This window comes from Notothenia rossii (assembly GCF_949606895.1).
Source record: "Notothenia rossii genome assembly, chromosome: 11".
Taxonomy (NCBI): domain Eukaryota; kingdom Metazoa; phylum Chordata; class Actinopteri; order Perciformes; family Nototheniidae; genus Notothenia; species Notothenia rossii.
Window position 1 is genome coordinate 34,673,842 of NC_136910.1, and position 22,347 is coordinate 34,696,188.

The window sequence follows — 22,347 nt, forward strand, 5'->3', positions numbered from 1 at the left end:
TTAAAAGACCAATCAAATCGCAGATCAAAGAGCATCATCCCTGAATGAACATAACACTCACAAGGTAAACTGTCGGAAAATGTACCACATGTATTTTTCAAAACATACAATCAAATGTAATATACATTATATGAAAGCATAACACATACCATCATATAATATCATATAAAATTACATGTTACACATGTTTTGAGATGTACACGAAACATAACTGTATGCAATGCCAATGAATGGCAGGCATGTGATTATCTGGCTGGGTGTTTTTATCTGAGACTAATGTTTGACAATGCTTATTAAATATGTATAAAAAGGTGAGAATATGCAAACAGATAAATGTATAATTGTAGGCTACGTTGTTGTTGAGTATTTCGTTGTTTTATGGGCTCAGGTGACACTTTTATTTTGAAAGGTCGGCCCGGAAGCCTTGTTCACAGAGAAAATGTTAATCAGGCAGGCACTGTAATGAGAGATAACGGTAAAAAAAAAAAAAAAACTGGACGTATTTTAAGATAACAATTAATTCCAACATGCAATCGATTAACCAACAGTACTGAAAGTGTTTATCTGCCTGGGGATGAAGGTTAACCTGACAAGAAAAGGATCTTGTAGTGGAAAATAGACCGGGAGCGGCCATTAAAATCTGTAAATATGAATTCGTCTGATCATGAGTCTTCCGCGGATCGGCTTGTCTTTCTTGCCGCTTCTGCCTCGAGTTAATCGGCTGCGAAAATGAGTTCGCTAGGGCTCTCAGAAGCGGAGCTATCGCAGCCTGGGCCTTAATATGAAATATCAGGTACAAGCCGGTTATTTAATGTATGTGTACTCAAAACAAAGAACACTTACTGAATATATTGCAGATAGTGTACAATTGTAAGGTGTCTCAGTGTTTTCTTGTTCTCCTTATAGGACTATTCTACTACTGTAAGCCAATATTGTACTTTTTACTGCACAACATTTATCTGACAATTTTAATTGTACTAGTTTATTTTAATGCTAAACAGTATTAAGTAAGCTCCACCTTGCAGCTACAGCATTAGTGATGCTTACACACCAATGCATACATTATAATAATACTGTAATTTGTCCATTTTATTTTGTTAATCAGAAAGAGAAAAATAAATGACGTCCGAATAACCCAAAGGGGCACATGCCCTATGGTTGTTTTGTCTCACTTTTGTAAGAGAAAAATTATTATCAAAAAAAGCTGCAAATCCAATCATCTGTGAAATATTTTTGCATTTAAGTGACGATTTTTTTTGTCATTTATGTACATTTTGAGTACAATGCATTTGTACATTTACTTATTTAACTGATTAACAGAGTATTTCTACATTTTGATAATTACTACTTTAAGGCCTACCTAAGTGAAAGATCTGAGTACTTCTTGTATGGAAACATGAGCTGGATGTCCGGTAGGCTCCTTCCAGATGAACCTCCTCAACACGTTCCCTGTCGTCTCCTCAGATGCTCCGCTGGCTCGGCCTGCTCAGCCTGAGCCTTCCTCTCTTGATCTGGTTTTGGCATGTACTCACACGGGACGGTCCGAAGACCGCCCTGCAGGGACACGGGCTCCAGGGCTACAGGAGGATCGGCCCCATCCAGAAGGACCAGGTGAGAGGACAAAATACATCACTCACAAAATACATCCGTTAGGGTCTTAGTCCAAGTCATAGCTCGTTTTGTTAGTTCTGAGACGCACATCCACAGACTATTAAAAAAAGGAAACCCCTGCGAAGCTAGAGGTTGGAACTCGGTCTCAACATCAATCCTGCCGATCACATGTCTCCAGTGTTTACAGATGTATTTGTACAGTGTAGTAATTGTACTTGTACTTAAGAAAATGATCTGAGTCCTTCTTTAACCATGACAACAAGTCACAGGCTAGGTCTCATAGTCAGAAATATTCATACAGATGTAATTCTGGTAGAATAAATACTGAGATATGCTTGTAGTAGATTAGATTTATGACAATGAATTTACTTAATATGTAAATCTAAAACAACATTTTTAGGTTGTATTGGTTTTTTTCACTTACTGATACTTCACTTTCTTTCATAACACTGCCCCTGATTTGTTTACCATGGATGTATTTTTATTTGATATTATACTTAATTTTGTTTTGACTTTCATTTGTGCTGTCTATCTGCTGTTGTCACTGTAAATAGGACTTCTAATTTTGATTATCCTGTCCTGGTCCTCAACAGTTCCTCTACATGCACTGCAGCCAGTGTGCCTTGGTCTCCAGCTCGGGTCAGATGATCGGAGCCGGCGCTGGAGAAGAGATCGACAAAGTACCCTGTGTGATCCGGATGAACAATGCCCCCACGGGGGGCTACGAGAGAGACGTGGGGGGTCGCACCAGCGTCCGGGTTGTCTCTCACACCAGTGTTCCCCTGCTGGTAAAAAACGAGCGCCAATATTTCCAGCAGTCGGCCGACACCACGTACGTGTTCTGGGGTCCTGAGAGGAACATGAGGCAGGACGGGAAAGGAAGGGTCTTTAATTCTCTGCTGAAGATGGCCGAGAAGTATCCAAAAGTCAAACTGTACGCTGTGACCAGGGAGAAGATCCAGTACTGTGACAGTGTGTTTCAGAATGAAACCGGAAAGAACAGGTACAGAATGAGTTTGATGTCTCAGTCCAAAAAATGTATGTTATTTGATTGGAGATAATTGTTTTTGACATTATTTTGAGCCGATCATTAATATTCTCACACCTGCAATGAATTTACCTGACATAAGTAAATTATTAGCCTTTGTTTGGTTTTTATTATGTTCATTTACGGGTCTTTTAAGAACACATGTTTGGTTTCTCCCTCAGAATGAAGACCGGGGCGTTTCTCAGCACCGGATTCTTCACCATGATTCTGGCTTTAGATATGTGTGACAGCATCCGTGTTTATGGAATGATTGATAATAACTACTGCAGGTGAGAAATTTTGCATTCTTGTATGATCAATACTGGAGCTTCATCTTATTCTACGTATCCTAAATGACCTGTGAACTCCTCCTGACAGTCGAGCCAATCACAGCACTGTTCCTTACCATTACTACGAGAGGAACCGAGTGGATGAGTGTCGGATGTACAAGGTCCACGAGAACACGCAGCGGGGGGGTCATCGCTTCATCACCGAGAAGGCCATCTACGCTAAATGGGCAACACGGCACAAAATGGAGTTTAAACACCCCTCATGGAGCCTCTAAAAAAGGTCTTAAAGATTACTTTTGCTGGCTTTTAATCTTCCTTGCTGAAGATCGTTTTCTAAAATGTTTTTTTTACCACCAAAAGTTCCATTTGATAGTGGATACTATCATTAGCCATAAATATGAAATAATGCTCCAGATGTCCCGGCATTCAACTGGTAACCCACTCTCAGTATTACTTACCATTATGCATAGCCATATATCAGTATAGAAACTGATACAAAAAACTAAGCCACTAAACTAGATACTAAAACCAGTTTATACCAAAGCATACAGTTTTCATTTCTTCATACCTGTGCCTTGACTTTTTATTTAATTTTGCAAAACGTTTTTGTATGCTGCAGCTTCAACTTGCGCCTATACTCAAGGAAACAGGAAGTTTATTGTTTAGGGCTGCAACTTTTGATTAATCTGGCACTTGTTATCTCAATTAATCGTTTCATGTTTTGGTCAAAACATTTTTTAATTGTTTTTAAAAAAGGTCAACAGAAGGACATTGTACCAGAACTCAAGTTTACATTTGAAATGACCTTGGTCAATTTACAGTCATAAAAGACAAAGAAAAGCAGAAAACAAAGACAATTGTTAACTGGAATCGAAGAGTTCTTTTTAAATGTTTGCCTAAAAAATGATCTCAAAGATGATTCATTCCCAAAGAAGTTGCTGATTTTCAAAGGCTAGGCATATGCTTGAATTTAAAACTCAATGTGGTGTTTCAACTGCAAAATTAGTTGTGAAAGTCACACGTAATATTACACAGAAAATTCAGAATTAAAAAATAATTCTGTAAACTTGCATTTATAATAATGTTAATGTGATAACAGCTATTAAAGTATGAAACACAGTTGGTTTTGGTACCTTAAATGCGCTTCAAAACTGTTCAAATTGTACTTGCAACTTGCCTTGAGTGCACATAGATTCAAGGTTTTAATTTTTTAAGTCGTAAGCTTTTAGTTTAGCTTGCATTTTGTGAGCAGTGTCTAGATATTTCCACAGTGCCGTTTAACCCAAAGAGAGATTTTGCAGTTAACACCAGTGACAGGACACAGCGGCTCTATGTAACTCTGACGAGCAGTACATGTTTCTGCAGAGGTTACTCTTCACAGATAGTTTACAATAAATGGCCAACAAACAGTATTAAATGGATAGTACACACAGATCATGGAGACCCAGTTTAGTGTCTTTTGAAACTTTGAATGTAATTGGTCCACTACCATAAACACAACATGAGTTAAATCCACCTTCACCCTTTATATGTTCTGCTGGTTGTTTACAGTAAAAAACATAGCGCTGCCTTTTCAGTCACATAACGCTTATTTGTGACCAATTCCAAAGACCATAATAGTACTTATACTACTGTGCAAACTACTGTGTTCTTCTGTAAGGTACATTTCAGACAGAAGTTGTTTGAATTAAAACGTTTTATTGATGATTTGTGTTAAGTAGACTTGTGTTGTGAGGTGTACAAAGTACGAACTTGAATGTAAACTAAACCACTGGTTACTGCAGATATTGGTGTAAATGTGAATAAATCTGCTTACAGTGTGTGTGAGAGCTTGTCTTTGTATGAGGTTAAAGACAAGAAGTCTTTATTTCAGACATTTTGAATTGTATCAGATGAGTTCAGTTTAAGGATAAGCTGTTTTCACTGAGGAGACTACACTTTCATGTTATATGCTGAAAATATAATCCTTATTATTTGACCATATTCCATTAATAATATAGTCAGTTAGTTATTATAGTATTTTACAGTATTTTTAATGGATTCTTTTAATATTCCATTTCATTTTTCGTACAGGTTTATGTCAAATGTGCCTTCAAATTGCATACATTTTCTAATTGTGATGCAAACCAAGGGTTTAGTAGATGTTTGAAAATGAATGCTAACGTTTTGAGCCTATATAGGCCTACAGACACATACACGCTAAATATGTTTATATACTTTCAAGGAGATGATGGAAAAGAAAAATTAATGTTTTATAAACTGTTAATTTCATTTATAGGAACATTCCAGATCCATAAGAATAGACGGACTTTAAACCAAATGTTGGACTACATCATAATGGCACCACAAATACAAAAATACATATGAATAAGAAGGAAATATTTAAAAAATATTTTTAATCTGTATCGACTTTTCTTAGAGATGTATTATCTTATGATTTTGTTTTAAAATAAATGTTGACCTATTCTGTGTACCCTCAGTGTGAAACATGAAACAACACTTTTGTAATCCTTGAATACATATCACCTTTAGTTATGTATTTGTCTTTTCTTTTATTATTGTTACTTATTCTGTGTACCCTTAGTGTGAACACTTTTGCATGTTTATAAGAAGAATACATAATGTGATTATATTTTCCACACACTGCTGCAGTGAGATACGTGATGATGACGTCAGCTAGTGGCGCAGGAAAATGGGGGCGCGAGGCAGAGCAGAGAGACATCACACAGGGAGACACACCGGGAGCATAAAACGGTAAAGTGCGGATTAAAGACAGTTGTCCATCGGAATGGGACATGTCGCTGCGGATGATATTTAATCCTATCAGCGGGGTGTTGTTTAAAACTAGAATCATCTCAGTGCATGTTCGTCAACAGCCGTTGGGAAATATGGCTGCGTATGATGTTTCCTTTTCTTCTACAATATAATAATTGCCTTGTATTAATGGGGTTTAAGGTAAAAGTAACATATAGATTGGTATAGGATTTGTACTGCAATTAGCATACATTAAGTGAATAACTGTGCTTGTTTTTGTTGGAGCATCGCCATAATACTGAATAATGTAGTGTTAGGGCAATGGTGGACTCATCGCATGATTGGATTTGAATGTACAGCAGCATCTCATGTTTGTCCATATTTCAGATATGATGACAGACAGTCACTGGCAGTGTGTTGGAACACAGCCTGATCTGACAGAATGGGGCTCAAGCTCAGTGCAAAGGTAAGAGCAGGGTGTGGCCCTCAGACCAAGTTGAAACCATAGTGAGACTTTTTTTTTTACAGTAGGCCTATAGTGTTGATTCGTTTATGTTACAAAATACATTATATTTAATAAGCTCCAAATTGTTCTCTTTGTAAAATGTAAACTCCTAAATTAATTACAGCTTTTAAAAATAATTGTTGACAAAACAATCAAATAATTCCCTCTGAAACCAGTGGAGCAGAAGCATAGTGTTGATACAAAATGTCGGTCAAATTAGGTTTTAGATGACACCTTAACTCTGTTGTTTACTCCTCAGGGGCAGCAGAGCCACAGGCTGGTGATCTTCGCAGCCATCTTCGTCCTGATGACACTCCTCATCCTCTATGGCTCCAACAATGTCAACGATAACATCTACTCTCCACTACATCTGGCTATAAATAAGGCCATCAAGGCCACAGATCTGAAGAAGTGGTCTGGGAAAGACGGATATGTGCCATTCCATGGGAACAAGGTACTCAACAGCTCATGCACGGACGAAGAAATGTGTTTTATGACGTGGAAATCCACAATAAGTATCAGAGAAGAATGCAAAAGAAGGGAAATGTAGCTGCTGCACGGAGCATGTTAACTTCAAAACTCAGGAAGTCAGTAAAGATACAAAAAGGATTTGGTGCATTGTTCAAAAAAGGAACGACGCACGGACTTCCTAAACCAGGGGTGTCAAACTCAATTTCATCACGGGCCACATTCGCATTATGGTTGCACTCAAAGAACCGGTTGTAACTTTAAGACTATATAAAAATACATATAGAAATATTTAATATATATAAAATAATGTATTACATTATTGCCTCTGCTGCATTGGATTATTATCGGATAGGGTAACTTCATAATTAATTACGTCTGAAAGAAGAAGTCTATGGCAAATAATTGCAAGTCTCTTCAGTGAGAATGTCACAAAATGATCTAAAAAGAAAAGCCACATTCTGGAAAAAAACGTTTTTTTTAAAAAGTGAAATTTTGGGGAAAAGGTAACATTTTGAAAAAGAAGTCAAATTCTAAGATAAAAGGCATATTTTTGAAGAAAAAAAAAGTCAAATTCTGAGAAAAAAGTCCAATTTGAGATGCATTGTGGGACATGTAGTTTATGGGCATCGCTTCTGTAAATCGGCATGTAACCGTATAATAAACATGTTATATTCTTTAAAAGCTCTTGTGGGGCCACATAAAATGAAGTCACGGCCGGATTTGAGTTTGACACCCCTGTCCTAAACAGTGGGCAGCTGCAGCTTATGTAAGACATTACAGGGAATTATTCAAAATCAAGAACTGTAAGAGATGAGTCACTCAAAGTAAACACTGTGAAATACAAGGTGAACTGTTCCTCTCCAAACCAGCTACATCCTGCTTTCATTTATCATATCTCATAACACACAACAACTTATGTCAACCAGTTTAAAATACAAATATGAAGCTATAAGAAGCCAGCTGAGCACTGCAAAAACATTGTTCTCCAAACAATGACTAAGAATTTCAACACAAAGAGTTATTTAAAGTTCTTTTTGGGAACAGTTACTCATTAAGATGATACAAGTAATTTTTTTTCAACACCAAGTCATTATTTTTGCAATAAAAATGCATTAATTAATGCCGTAAATTCAAAATATTGTGCAATACTTATTTCTGAGAAAGCTTCTCATTATTTTGAGGTTCTTCATCATTTCTTTTGTGTCATTAAATCGATATTTTGCTAAACTATAAGTTGATCCACTCTTGTGTCTCTTCCCGTCAGACGATGAGTCTGCACTGTGGCAGCTGTGCTCTGGTGACGAGCTCCAGCCACGTCCTGGGGAGTCGAGCCGGGACGGAGATCGACCAGGCGCAGTGTGTGATCCGGATGAACGACGCCCCCACGCTGGGCTTCGAGGCGGACGTGGGGAACCAGACCTCTCTGAGGGTGGTGGCCCACTCCAGCGTGTTCAGGGTGGTCCGCAGGCCCAGCGAGTTCCTGCACAGGCCCGACAGCAGCCCTGTGATCATCTTCTGGGGACCCCCCAACAAGATGGGGAAGGACGCCAAAGGGACCCTGTACCGGCTGATCCAGAGGGTCAGCACCACCTACAGCAACATGTCCTGCTTCAGCATCACCGCCAGCAAGATGCGCCGCTTCGACAGCCTGTTTCACCGGGAGACCGGGCGGGACAGGTGAGGGTTCACTGAGCAGAGGGATCAGGTTTCATGTGGGTTATTGTAGAGCCAGATACATTATCCAGAACATGATATGAGACTGCATTTTGTCAGAGATGTTGCAAATTGTATTATCGTAAATGTTTTCTATTCTGGCTTAATATGAAGTCATTATTTTTGCTAAATTTAGTAATTATTTGAAAGATGTTTCCCATTATTTGAGAAACTAAGTTGTTATTTTGCAATTTCTAGTCAATATTTGGTGAAATTAAATCATTATTTTGTCATTTGGATGGATGTCTTTTAATGGCTTAATACAAAGATGATCTTTTACGATATTTGGTGAAAGTGTCTCCTTGCTTTGAGATACCAAGTCATTATTTTAAACTATTATGTTTATATACACTATATCATGTTTTGAGGACGTTGCTCATTATATTGCAATTTTAAATATTATTTTTGCAACTTTTTTTAGGTTTTTAAGTAATTCATTTGCTATTATTGATGATTATAAAAATTGTCATTGTATCATTTGTTGTGAACGCATCAATGAACAACCCTACAATATCATTGCTATATTGATAGAGAGGTATTTGGTCATAAAATGGTGGTATATCTTTTCCAGACCCATATTGGGTAGATTTCACTAACAGATTGTTTTGCTGTTTTCTTCTGCTCAGACAGAAATCTCACTCCTGGCTGAGCACAGGCTGGTTCACTATGGTCATTGCCATCGAGCTTTGTGATAGTATCAAAGTGTATGGGATGGTCCCACCCAATCACTGTGGGTAAGTACATTGTTGGTAACAATGCAGTACTTGCTTCACAATTAGAACATCACTAATAATCTGGTTGTTCAACTCATTAATAAAACCTTACATTTTTCTAGAAAATTTAAACCTCCAGCCAAAAAGATGCCCTACCACTACTACAAGCCCAGGGGGCCGGATGAGTGTGTCACATACCTGCAGCATGAGGGGGGGCGCAGAGGGAACCACCATCGCTTCATCACGGAGAAACAAGTGTTTGGCCGCTGGGCGAAGCAGTACAACATCACTTTCTCTCACCCTAAATGGGTTTAGACTTTAGTGGGAAAGAAAGAGAGAAATATACATACTCACTGTGGCCTGACTGAGAGAATGAACCCTCGTGAAGCCACATAATCATGAAAACGACAAGAGGACGAAGAATCTTTTGGTCAAAAGCGTATGGACCAAATGAGAGGAAATAATATATTGTGTAAATCCCACATCGACGTGGTGGCCGTCCGACAGGTGTTTTTGTACATAGACGAAATTGAATTTAAAGAGGAATTTTTACATGTTTCTAATATTTTTGTTATTGAAAATGCACTTGTGTTTCCCATGCTCAGGGGGATTATATAAGCAAGCATTCTCATGAAACACAATAGACTACAAAACACTATTTGAGCTCTACATCAACCGTCTACTATACAAATGTGAAACTACAGTAACTGCAGTCAGATTCAACTAAACCATTTCATCGGCATGTACATTTCAGTATATTCACATTTAGTATGGGAGCAATATGACGTACAGGACCATTATACTTTTTCATTATTTTAGCTAGAATCATTTCTTCATATGTTTGACACAGGCAATAAATAGAACGGACACAAATATGTTTTGATTATATTGATAGGACACATTAAGGCTCTTGAAATTATGTGGCACGAAAAACTATTCTACAGATACAGAATGCCACTTTCACAGAATACTTAGGTCTTAATACTAAGACTAGTTTTTTCCAATCTTAAAGAAGTTGTCATATCCTCGATTTGTCTAATGTAGTACTTCATTGTAACATTTTTGCTGTTGATTTGAATGTTTTCATGAAATTGAGTTAAAGTTGTGCCTCATGACCTTTTTACCTCAGTGGCATTTCAGTGCATGCATCTTCAATTCACAAAATGCATCATGATCGTGTTATATATATATATATATATATATATATATTAGTATGTTGCTATTAACTAAACATGACTAAACTAAACAGGATGCAGAGAAGGGTGCAATATCTAAAACTGTGATGCCTTTTGCAAACCAAGTGTTCCTTCATCTTTAAGGGAGCAATGTGCTTGGTCAGAAGCCAGTATAGTTGGGATTTTTGGAAAGTAATTTGTTGGAAAAAATACATAATCCACAACTGCTGCTACTTCACCGATATTAAATTGCCTGCAAAATATATCAAGATATTACTATTACTACAAAATGTCTATATTGCATATAATGCAAAAACATTCAATAGCTAAGACACCCAAGTTATATAAATAAGGTAGAACTAAGTATAATAAACATTAATCAAACAGATGCAATTCAGCAGCACAATAATACAGGCCTCAAAATATTGTACTACTACTATTCTAACATTTTAAATCTGAACATTTATGAAGGTATTATTTATTGCAGGAGTCGTATCAAACTATGTATTGCCACATGTACCTAATTATGTGGGAACTGAGTGTATATCAAGCTAATCCACAAATACTCCGAACAACAAACGCATATTGCAATTCCTGTGCAAACCTGGTATTCAAATGAAATATTTGCCTGGCTTTCTTTTTGTATTTATGAGAATAAAATGCTAATACACATGGGTAGATTAATGCACGTAGCATGCATGGCAACTGGAAAGTAATCGCATCTGTTACACAATCTGTTGGATTAACTGCTTACAAACCTGAAGCAGACTCATTGATGAAAATATTCTGTGCCATGTAGTTCAACAGGTGAAAATGCAAAACAACGGCACAAAACATTTCTACTTGGAAAAACACGCTGCAGCTTTAGAAACGATGCAAATGTAAAAACACTAATTTGCCAAAACATATCCAAACGAAGAAACATCTCACCAACTTCACATCACATGCGCAGCGTTTACTAAAAGCGCTGCATATACAAAACTGCATTAAAAAAACTGCATTAAAAAAACGCTGCAAGAAGCTCAAAACTCAAAGGAAACCTGGGGACAGTAAAAAGAGACACACACAGCTGGGACGGAGCGCTTCTTGGCGCTCAGGGATTGTCAAGTTGTTGAGTGTTTTGGGCCGATGTAGCGCGTTTGCACCCGTCTGCCTCCGTACATTTATCTGTACATGTTGTGCCATCTCAACGCTGTTTTTCATTGAAAGTACTGTTGCGAGAGTCATATTATATGCTTTGAAAAATACAATACAAGTCAGTTGAAGCTTGTTGATAGTTTTTGTATTTCAATATGTACAATATGTTGAGCCATTTACAAACAAAGACATACAGAATGAAGAACAATGATGTTGAATGTTTGAAATAACATCTGTTTTACAGTAAGCAACACTACAGCACTGATAATGGAAAAAGTACAACTTGATGGTCATTATAAAACGTCTGCCAGTCTTTGTTCACTTCCTGTCTTCATTAAATCTTTAATGAACCGCTGGAAACATCTGAAAATGCAGCTGTGATCTTCTGTCTCAGCCCTGCCATGGAAACTAAAATTGCCTCCTGTTGAAAAGAAGATAAACAAAAGTAAATTAACACGTGGTGTGCATCCAAATGAAAAAGGTATTTGCGTAGATTTTAAGAGTGTAAATCTGTCTTTTCTCCAAAAAAAAGTCACTCAAATATGTCATTTAAGGAGCCCTCACCTCCGTGCGAATGGTCCTGCTGCCCTGGTCAGGGCATGTGTTGAGGTAAAGGTCAAACAAAACACTCGGGTCCGTCACTTCCAGGTTTTGATCAGTATCTACACTGGCCTCCAGACCCTGAAGACCTCCAAAAACGACTAAAAGATGCCTACACGTGGGAAAAACTCAATTTAAAACTAATGAAACACCATTATTGTTATAAGAAGACTTTAAATGTTGTGTTAGAATGTGGTGGTGGAAAGTGGGTTTATCCTGCTTTAAACTTCTACCCCTCTACATTTCAAAAGGAGATATTAATGTACTGTGTGCAGCCAGAAGACTATTTATGTACATCAAGCTAAATCAATTATTTGCAGCACAGGTCAACATAGAGTAAATAAGAGTCCATTAACAAATTAGCTGTAGGAAATCTCTGGCCAAAAATGTGCCTTAAAAGTTGAACTTTTAATAATTACTGTTGAATGCCGCACTTTGCTGCTTCGTTGAGAGTGAATTTGGCGATAGTTATCCTATTGTTTCTGAACCTACTTGAATGGTGAGAGTGTTGATTGGTCCAAGTTGTTGCCTCTCTCTGATGTTCCAATAGTCAGGTCGTATCCATCCTCATACGGACTTTCAGTAAATACTGCACCTGCATTACCAAACCAACAGCAATAAGGATCAAGCAGTCACAGCGTGCTAGATACTCAAACTGGATTAGTACACAAATTAGTAGGTTGTGTGGATGAAAAAGCTAGTTCCGGCCTGTCATGATAAATACTTTTGTTTGGACGATATATTGTCCCAGAAATAGTTGAGATAAAAGACACTATTTTCATTTTAACCCCATTTTATACCATTATATAAAATGATAATATATTAGCATTATAATGAAAGTAAACATTTTCAAAGAGCAATGAACACTGGAATTGAAACATGAAAACATGTGACCCGCTCTATCGAAATCAGTCGGAAGTCGCAACGGCTCATTTCAAAATAAACGTGGATGAACGTGAGTGTTTTCACACAATACACACAAACGCAAAAATACACAAACACGTATACACACACGCGAGCTTCCACCAGACCAGTAATCCAAACGAAAATATCTTCCCTCCGTAGTATTTTTATCATTTGCTCCACTAATAATCAATCAGATCGATCGATTCCAGAGAAGAAGAAACTTTGAAGGCCTTTTTCTCAAAATGATGACTCGGTGACAGTCATTATATAATGTGACATATTTCGCTTAATATTTTGAAAGCTAGGAATCTCCTCTTTTCAACAGTACAACTCAAAATGTGTCTTCAAGTCAATGCGACTGATTTCGATGGAGAAGGTCCAAAATATTCTAAATAAATAAAGGATAAATTAAAACCACCAAAACTAAAAAATCTTGGAATCTTTAAAAATGATAAAAACAAGTATTAACTATTTGCATAGTCTTTCCATCCGAAACAGGCATAATGGTGCAAGCCGTTTGTCAATAGAAGGACATTTGTTTACAGAAAGTGCAAATAACAACACGCCTCTACCATCCGGCTCAAATATGAAATGTTCCTTAACCCGAGCTGTGGAAGAATAGTCGATAATGTACAAATGATGGTGGTTATCGCACTCTAAGCTGATAACGTAAAAAAACATGACTGGCCTAGCTATTTAGATTAAAATAGTTAAAATGTTAGAAATTGATTTAGGGCATAATAGCAGTTGATCACAGGAATAAGAAACGTACTGAGACAGGATGCCAGGCGGACGCTGTACCCCCAGTACAGACCTCCTTCAGTGCGGGGGAGGTGAGGAGAGACCACCGCTCCTTTATACATCTTGCTGTCTGAGGAGGAGACACAGGAAGAGAAACTGAGCTGATGGTGGCAGAATCCAGAGCGCATGGGGACTTTAAGAGAGAAAATATATTAAATAATAAAATGTCTTGTTACCATTGCTCTGTTTCTTATTGAGCTTCACTGTGACTCGGAGTCCAGACTGCAGCTGTTTGTCAATACGAACCTCCTGTAGGAGCAGAGGGAAGACAATCAGTCTATGGCAGAATCAGAATGATAATAATAGGCAATTATTTAGATTATTATGTTATAGTTTGGGCCATCTCTTGAAGCACATAAACACACCAATGTTTTTCTTTGTCTTTATAATAAACTATAAAACCCAATATATTTGGGGTTTTCAGCAGTTGTAAAAAAAAGAAGGGATATCTAGACATCACTTTGAGCTCTGGGAAACTTCAAGTTATACTATTATATTTTCAAATGTTAGAATGTGAAATTAATCTAAAGAATACCTTTTTTTTGTAAATCAGAACAAAATCGTTATTTATAGCCTACTTTCTATATTTATTATCTCATTGAGATTAAAAGCCTCTTTTCCCAAGGAGTCCTGGCCCAAGATAGGCAGCAGACAACTTCAAGCAGTCATAAACCAATCACAGTCATAACAAGATCAGCCAAAGCATGTACAGACTTTCACTACAGGGTATATGCAGGATCCTGAAGTCAAATTTAATACCTTTTAAGACCTTTTTTAAGACCCTTTCCATACATTTTAAGACCTCATTCCAACTTTGAGTTCTAACCGGTTACATCGGCTACACACTTTACCTCACATTTACAATATTGATAGTAAGATAGCAAAACTAAACAGAGTGCAGACAGACTACTGAAGCCTCCTTTCCACATGAACTTCAACCTCTCTGTGAAGGTCAGGTTTAATGCAGTATGCTGCTTTTTTGCTTCTGTAGACTCTGTGTTCTTTCATTCCAGTAAAACTCCTCAGAAACCATTAGAAACCAGTATTTGACCAATAAACAAAATAATTGACAAAACTTTGAACTATGAAATATGTTAAACTTTGGTGAGCTTCAGTGGGGTAATGCCATATAGGAGCTCCCTCTCAAATACCCAGGGGTTAAATTGGGCTGGGGCTGTCCGGGGCTAAGCCCTGGCACATAGGACGATGCTCTGACGTCATCACCCTCACACATTTGTCATATGTTTACAAAAAAGGATATATATGTTATGATTTTTTTCGTTCTTAATATAGACTATATTTAGGGTCGATATGTGTTGACTTTACTTTAAAATAGCAGATCTCTGTGACCGGATATAGTTTGGCTTAGACCCCGGCCCCACGAGGACACATACGCAAGCGCAAAAAAGGCTTCCGTTCACACGCATTCGATTCATTAACGTGTCCGTTCACACTAGACCGCTGGAAATGCTGGAAACGAGGCCTGTAAGTGGCGCTGCTGCCTCCCGAAATACACCAAAAGCAGCGAAGAAGACCCCGGAGCATGGTTGCCATGGTTGCCCTTCTGTTTATTCTCCGCGGTGGACGGCGTGTTCTCCTGCTGTATATCTCTCCACAGCATTTTACGTACACAGCAGATGAAAAACACCCACCTCACCGCCTCTTCCAAGGAACGAGGGGACCGTGCGGCAGTTTCCGTAAAAAAAATGTTCCGCCGGTCAACATGTCCGTTAAAGTTTAAATCTTCCGTACAAAATTAGAAAAGTGCCGGTCAGAGGTCTTCTTTGTTATTTATTGAGCTTTCAAACAAATTGATAACGACTCTGTTCTCTGTATAATAATATAAGAATATTTAATAAACGGTGCCTGCCTCTTTTCCTCCCCCTCTTCTGACAGCCCAGCAGCAGCAGGAGACGCGGGGAGAGGGAGGCGGGCCATTTCATCGTTATCAGAAAATGATCATATAGGGCTTACACACGGAGCCGTTGGACCCCCAGAGCGTTGCGTATGCCGGTCTACCCACCTTGGGACCCGTTACCGTAGTCGCTTAGTTCCCCCCCCCCCCCCCCACAGAGCGGAGCAAGGCAAAGAAACTTAAAATAATAAGCAGCATTTTACGGCGCGCGCTATGCATGAGGCCGCCTTGGGGGGTTTCCCGACATGTCGTTTCAGTAAATTAAAGGGTGTTTCACTGTTTCATGTTGTCGTTGCTGTGGACCTTCTTAATAGCTTGGAAAATGCCGTTTAATACTTTTTAATAGCCTTAATTTTCGCTAAATTGATTTATCAACTTTTAATACTTTTTAAGACCCCGCGGACACCCTGCACTACACCGTTATAATGAGCAAACATTTGAATATTTGGACGATATCAGTCAAATGTATCTTTAATTAGTTACTTGTGCATTTTGTCCACATGACATGATGTCAGTAACTTTGTACTATCCCTCTATTACTTATCTATTTAACCATGCTCACCTTTCTCATCCCACAGTTGACCAAAGAGCCTTTTCCTGGTTTGTTCGGCCGGTCGAGGACGATTCCTTCCCGATACGCTGACTCATCGTCTATCCTCATGTGGTGAGGGCTGTCTAAAGGGTTCAACAAACCTGCAGAAAAAAAGAGCAATTACTTTCAAGAAATGTGTCTTCTTAGATTAATGTGTCTTCTTATAATCTATGTGTCTTCTTAGATTAATGTGTCTTCTTATAATCAATGTGTCTTCTTATATTCAGATTGACGCATTCACACTGCAGTGCGGAGCACGCTTTAAGCGTGCCGAGCCGTGCGGGGCCTGTTTTTGGTTGCGCTTCCACTTGGCCTAGTTCCGGCCCAGGGCTACTTTTTCACCTTTTTTCTGGCCCGACTAAATCGAGGTTCTATCGAGGCCAACAAATAGGGCCGAGTCGGGCTGAGTTTGCTAAACTAGAGAGAGAATCGCATTCAAGGGGGCTACAACTACAACAAGATGAACATATTTGACCGTGATTTAATTGTAATACACGTTTCAAAATGATGCCGAAGTAACTACATACTGATACCGGTTAGTAAAAACCATGAATTAAGGCTTTGACAAGTCTGCAGACAGACGGCAGGCGAAAAACCTTTTAAAATGCGTGTTTTCTAATGGAGATTTGGCTAAGCTAACGTTGTAAATGCTCCGACCGTCCACACTTACAACAACGGCCTATACAGACATAAATAAACCAACGACTGTATTCACCATGACACAGACAGTCTGTGGTTTGTACTTGTTTAACTTTTGTCTAGTTTCTGAACAGATAAGAGGAGCTGTGAGCTCTGAGCGCTAAGAGCTAACAGCTGTGTTGTTTTTCTGGGGCGCTCATTGAAGATGACGTCACGGCTCCGCCTACACTGCGTTACTATAGATACTACCCCAGTTCCTAAACTGTAATGTGAGCGCAGCATTAAAGTGAGCCGGGCCTAATAAGGCCTAACCAAACCGAGCGAGGCCTGCAGTGTAAATGCGCCATAAATGAAATTGGAACTCTAACCTGCATACTGCAAATCTTGATGCTTTGGGAAAAACCACTTGCGCAGATACCTGGGTAAAAATAAAAGCAGTAATCAGAATCTGATCAAATGGCAGTGATCTGATTATAATAAGTGTACTACTTACTGAGGACATTCCAGGTACTGAAGTATTCTGGCCAGCTGAATACAAGCTTGTCCTTTCTTACCAACACCTTTAAATTCTCCTTCTACGGTCCTGTGGGAGAAAACAAATAGTATTTTCTATTGGTTTTCAGATGGCTTTGGGGTGATTACCATGTATTAGACCCTCCAGAAAAACGCGATTCTGCGATCGCAGAATTTACCGCATAATCAGCAAAATGGCGCAGATTTTTAAAAGGCCGCATATTTATCAAAAGGTCGCATAATCCCCGCATTTTTCCACACAAAGTTGAGAAGAAAAAAAAGTTAACTCGTCTTGACGTGACGTCATCAGCTCGCGCATCACAGAATGTAAACAACACTGTATAGAGCTCATTTACCAACGAACATTTCTACTAAAGACCGGGCAAAAATAGGGGGGAAACTATTCGGCACCCCGTGCAACTGTGTGTTGGAGTATAACAGAAAATCGACGGTGGCGACCCACTTTGATTCATTCAAACATTCGAAAATGCTTTCTGCTAGTGCGGACAAGAAAGCCATTCAACTCACGTTCACCGAGGGATCAACCTCCAAAACCCTTTCGAGGGCTACAAGAAACGAAGTGAGTAGCCTACAAGATTGAAGCTGGTCAGATAACGAACGAGTAAATGAAAACAGAATGAGGCGGAGAAGTGTGTGTGTGTGTGAGATTAAAATAGCCCAATTGCTTTTACAATAAATAAACATTGAATGTGTTTAATTGAATAGTAAAGGGGTTTAACGTTAGTGGCAGGTTGTGCGTGAGAGAGAATAAATTAGACAGCCCGATATTTAAAAAAATTGTTATTCTTTTCCCCCGCATATTTAGCATATTTCGCAACTTTCCGCATATTTCGCAACTTCCCGCAATTTCACCGCATAAAATCACATAGAAACCCCGCATGTTTAATCGCATAATCAAGGATTTTAGCCCGCGTTTTGCTGGAGGGTCTAATGCAGGGGTCGGCAACCTTTTTGATATGAAGTGCCATTTAAAAAAATAAAATTGATCAGCGTGCCAACGATCGAGAATTATCAAGGGGGGGGGTGCGGTTGAGGAGCTTGACGCTCGTGAACTATCGGCAGGAGGGCGGGGGAGCCTCGCTGAGGGGAAGCAGTGTGTGGACCTGTCAGCGCAACTTACATGATGCCGAATTTAACACATTTAAATAATTGGTTTAAAAGGGATAATAATAAGGACGATCGTCCGTTTTGTGATTTTCCAGAGCACACATTTTATGATATTAGGGTAATGCAGAGTGAGATGAGATCGCTGTCCCTTTAAGAGAGAGAGAGAGAGAGAGAGGGGTGTGGCTTGTGCATGTGTGTTTGTGGATGGTAGAGCGACAGTGAGGGAACGTGTATGTTTCTGGAAGTGAAACGAGGAAGCAGAAAAACAGAGGTCTGTGATGTATTTTGTGAAACAGAAGAACAGCTAAATAAATGCAACGGCCTCCCAAGAAGAGCTCGCCTCTCTCCAGTCATTTAAGCTAAAGTGGGTTATTGAACCTGAAGCTTGTTGCTTCTGCCCTCCTCGACTACGGTCTGGGAGCCGACAGGAAAGTTCAACACACAGATCGCCAGTCCGCCCCTTTGTAGCATATTATTTCGATGAGAGATGAGCAGATCGCCACTGGGCTTTCAAAAACTGCGGCATTTGTACAGCTCCTTATGGGTACTGCAATTAGTTAAGTGCTTTCCTCCGTGGTGAAACGATCAGCACTGCACCACAGAGGAAAGCGGCAGAAAGTTACCTGGAGTTAAAGAGAGCGGGGCTGCGTTACGTGCATGGCTTCCTTCTGAAGGTAACGGGGAGACGCGCTCTGGCGGCGGTCTCGTTCAGGATCCGAAAATACAATTTAAATATTTTGCACACTTATTCCACTTATTCCTAGTGTGCCACTGGTTACGGTGCCGCGTGCCAGGGGTTGCCGACCCCTGGTCTAATGTATGTAGGGATAAAACTCTATTCTAAACACATGCTTATTAGGCTATATGCGTATTTTACAACTTTCAGGAACTAATGAGAATCGAAAATCTTTTATTTGTCCCAAAGAGGGGACATTTACATTTGTACAAGAAATGGGACAGGGCAGATAAAAGGTAGAATTGAATGAGTACACAAGCATTTAATAAAGGGGTAAGCACACGTTCATAACCATGAGATCCAAACGGTACACGTCCATGGTAAAAAGAACAAGAAGCAGTGAATGGTGCGTGTACTGACTAGTTGCTTTACTTCAAAAATGATATGTCTTTCCTAATGTAGGTTAATGGGAAACTGTATTTTTTAGCACAATTGCATCAAATTATGATTTTTTATTTCTACAGCTTGGTGTTCACAGATATAGTGTACCTGTTGATTTAACTTACTTGACATCTTCTCCGTATTCATCGAACACAACGATCTCGTCGACACAGAACACGACACAGGCTCTGGCGATCTGTCCCGCCAGGTAGGTCCGGAGCTCCGTGGACTGAGCGTTATCCAGGACAGAGCCGGGCAGAGCCACACTCACCGTGTACGCCCGACCTGAGGGACACAGACAACACATTACAGCACGTGGTCTTTCACAGGTAGAATAACAATATCAAAAATGATAACAAGGTTACCTTTATTGTCTTGGCTCTGTTCATGTTTTTCCTTCTCTGCAGACTCGAGCTCTATCTGCTTATCCAACTGTTTGATCAGCTTGGCCTCTTTCCTTTGCTTCTTGGACTCCTTTACTGTTTTTAAAGAAGAATGAATGATATTGGTAAGCGATGAAGACACATGTAGACAGACTGGGGATATCTGAATGGAGAGTGTAAGGGTTTTTTGGTTTGTGGTCATTTGAAATTAGTACGGAGAAGATGTCAATATCTACTTGTGACTGAATCTGAGTTGTCTACTTCTACTATTACTCTCTAAAAAGCAGAAGTGGAAGAAGTATTCATATACAGATCCATTACATTTTTAAAAGGAACAATACCAGAGTGTGAAGATACTCTGTTACTAGTCCTGAATTAAAATCTTACTAAGGTAAAAACATTTGTTCCAGAAAACATATGAAAGTATTATTGCTTTTATTACTGCTTACTGTTGGGTAAATTATTAAATGATAATGTATTACAGTAACTCATTTATAACTTAACAATTATATAGATAGTGAACAATAGCAAAACAAAAAACAAATGTAGTGGAGTAGAATTATATAAAACATATAGTCAAATAAAGAACCAATACCTCAAAACTGTAGAAAAGTACAGTAGGCCTACTTGAATAAAAGAGTTACATTACCAATGCCTAAAAGTATTAATTACCAACAATACATTCAATATCTCAATGGAGTGGCTAAACACATGGTAAAACATCATACGTAATTATTTATTGTAGCGTTTGGTAGACCTTTTTTTTATGAAATAACAACTTTAAAACATAATTTAACTTAATAGCGATGAAACAGTTGAACTATAATTGAACATGTGTATCAAACTAAACTGCTTTAGCATGTAGCTAACTAGCTAGCTGTACTCACCATCTGCTTTCTTTTTCTTCCAGTCCACCTTGTCCTCAGGCTGTAAAAAATAACCAACACATTATAAGTAATATGGAGAAAATTAAAGTGATACTTTAATGTAATATAATAGTTTTAAGTACCAAAGAGGGCTCAATTTTGGGTCTTTTCGCTAGGACGTCGGTAGACATTTTTACACGCACCAACACGTGAAGACTATTTACATCCGGGTCACGACACACGTTTCAAAATAAAAGCCTGATGTGGAATTTCAAGAGCTGAGACTAGTTTTTGCCTTATTTAGTGGGCATGCTGATACAGCATTCCAACTATCTGTTCTTCGACGCACGAAATTCTTTATTATTCCGCCGGGTTATTTTGTACCTCTTCTTCTCCCACATTCCACATCGCAGAAACTCCATTCAAACATCAAAACGTCCAGCTCGGTCAGGAATCGATTGCTATTACTTTTCTTATTCATAACTTTCATAAGATACATGGAGAAAATCTTCAGACTTGAACAATCTTCAAGGAACTTCAACTGCTAACTGCTCCTTCATATCGTTTCACTCAGAAACCTCATTCCAACTTTAAAATGTTACACATCTTTCTGACATTATTCGTGTAACACAACTTCTACATCTGATTCATACTTTTAGAGATATTAAACATTGTTCCGACCTTGGTAAAGAGGCCTTCTTCAGATTTTAAAGTGCGTGATGTCACAGTGGAGGACAGATTTAATGTTGCCTTCATATTTTCTTTTAAACCTGCCATAATTTCCAAACCCTACATTCCTGAGACATATTTTTTCATGAGAAACGTAGGAAAACATCTCGTAGCTTGAAAAATAAAATAAAATAAGCAAAATAATCAAACAAAATGCCTCTTGAGGGCATGAAGTGACAAAAACGTTCAACATGTCTATTAAACCCCATTGTAAATTCAGCCTCATCTTTCCCCACCACAGCAGCCGCACACCCTTAGTTAATCTACCAAAAAGGCCACATTATTGACCCGAAAGTATACAAAAAGCACACTTCAGATGCTCAAGTTCCTTAACATGCTTCACGCTTTGAAATTTCACCGATATCTGTTACGGTTCTTCAACAACACGTTCACATGTAAGAGGTTTAGCTTTCCTCTCACTGATTACTGCACCTCACCATGGAAACCTTTGATCTCTGGACACGTCTTTAGCTCAAATATAAACACCTGTGTCATGGAACACGATGATGTCATAACTCCAACTGACATGCTCAGAGCAGCAGACTTCAGACAATGGTTAATGGTCCTGCCCTCAACAGCTCTACATCAATTATGGGGTGTCATAATCTGCCGTTTCCATGGAAACGCATCCCTCGCCATAAAACACGATGTCGCTGTAACTCCAATGGACACGGTCCGATTGCCACCCAAACTTCGCTTGTATATCACCGGTCCATGCCTCAACAGCTTTACGCCAAATCTGAGATCTCACCGTAGGCTGTT

At 38.9% G+C, this 22,347-nt stretch overlaps 3 protein-coding genes across 5 annotated transcripts; 2 read left to right on the forward strand and 1 right to left on the reverse strand.

Annotated features, from left to right (window-relative positions):
- The first annotated feature begins 446 nt into the window (after positions 1 to 446).
- On the forward strand, positions 447 to 4,750 carry st6galnac4 (ST6 (alpha-N-acetyl-neuraminyl-2,3-beta-galactosyl-1,3)-N-acetylgalactosaminide alpha-2,6-sialyltransferase 4). 3 transcript variants are annotated; one of them, XM_079658259.1, is made up of 5 exons: positions 447 to 793; positions 1,355 to 1,611; positions 2,205 to 2,614; positions 2,821 to 2,928; positions 3,017 to 4,750. In XM_079658259.1, the coding sequence occupies exons 2-5, from the start codon at positions 1,465 to 1,467 to the stop codon at positions 3,201 to 3,203; spliced, it is 852 nt and encodes a 283-aa protein (XP_079514385.1). In that variant the 5' UTR covers positions 447 to 793; positions 1,355 to 1,464; the 3' UTR covers positions 3,204 to 4,750. The 3 variants fall into 3 exon arrangements, with proteins under 3 accessions (XP_079514385.1, XP_079514386.1, XP_079514384.1); XM_079658260.1 differs by having other exon boundaries at positions 1,417 to 1,611; XM_079658258.1 differs by having other exon boundaries at positions 1,465 to 1,611.
- A 797-nt stretch (positions 4,751 to 5,547) lies between these two features.
- Positions 5,548 to 10,199, forward strand: st6galnac6 (ST6 (alpha-N-acetyl-neuraminyl-2,3-beta-galactosyl-1,3)-N-acetylgalactosaminide alpha-2,6-sialyltransferase 6). The gene is made up of 6 exons (XM_079658257.1): positions 5,548 to 5,682; positions 6,070 to 6,148; positions 6,447 to 6,641; positions 7,923 to 8,335; positions 8,998 to 9,105; positions 9,207 to 10,199. Exons 2-6 carry the CDS (start codon positions 6,125 to 6,127, stop codon positions 9,397 to 9,399), a joined length of 933 nt encoding a protein of 310 aa, XP_079514383.1. The 5' UTR covers positions 5,548 to 5,682; positions 6,070 to 6,124; the 3' UTR covers positions 9,400 to 10,199.
- A 1,320-nt stretch (positions 10,200 to 11,519) lies between these two features.
- Positions 11,520 to 21,144, reverse strand: spout1 (SPOUT domain containing methyltransferase 1). The gene is made up of 12 exons (XM_079658256.1): positions 21,000 to 21,144; positions 20,878 to 20,917; positions 19,973 to 20,086; positions 19,733 to 19,892; positions 17,343 to 17,432; positions 17,218 to 17,267; positions 16,181 to 16,311; positions 13,880 to 13,952; positions 13,675 to 13,773; positions 12,489 to 12,591; positions 11,961 to 12,108; positions 11,520 to 11,817 (listed from the first exon to the last, which is right to left on the reverse strand). Exons 1-12 carry the CDS (start codon positions 21,045 to 21,047, stop codon positions 11,731 to 11,733), a joined length of 1,143 nt encoding a protein of 380 aa, XP_079514382.1. The 5' UTR covers positions 21,048 to 21,144; the 3' UTR covers positions 11,520 to 11,730.
- Between the last annotated feature and the right edge of the window lie 1,203 nt (positions 21,145 to 22,347).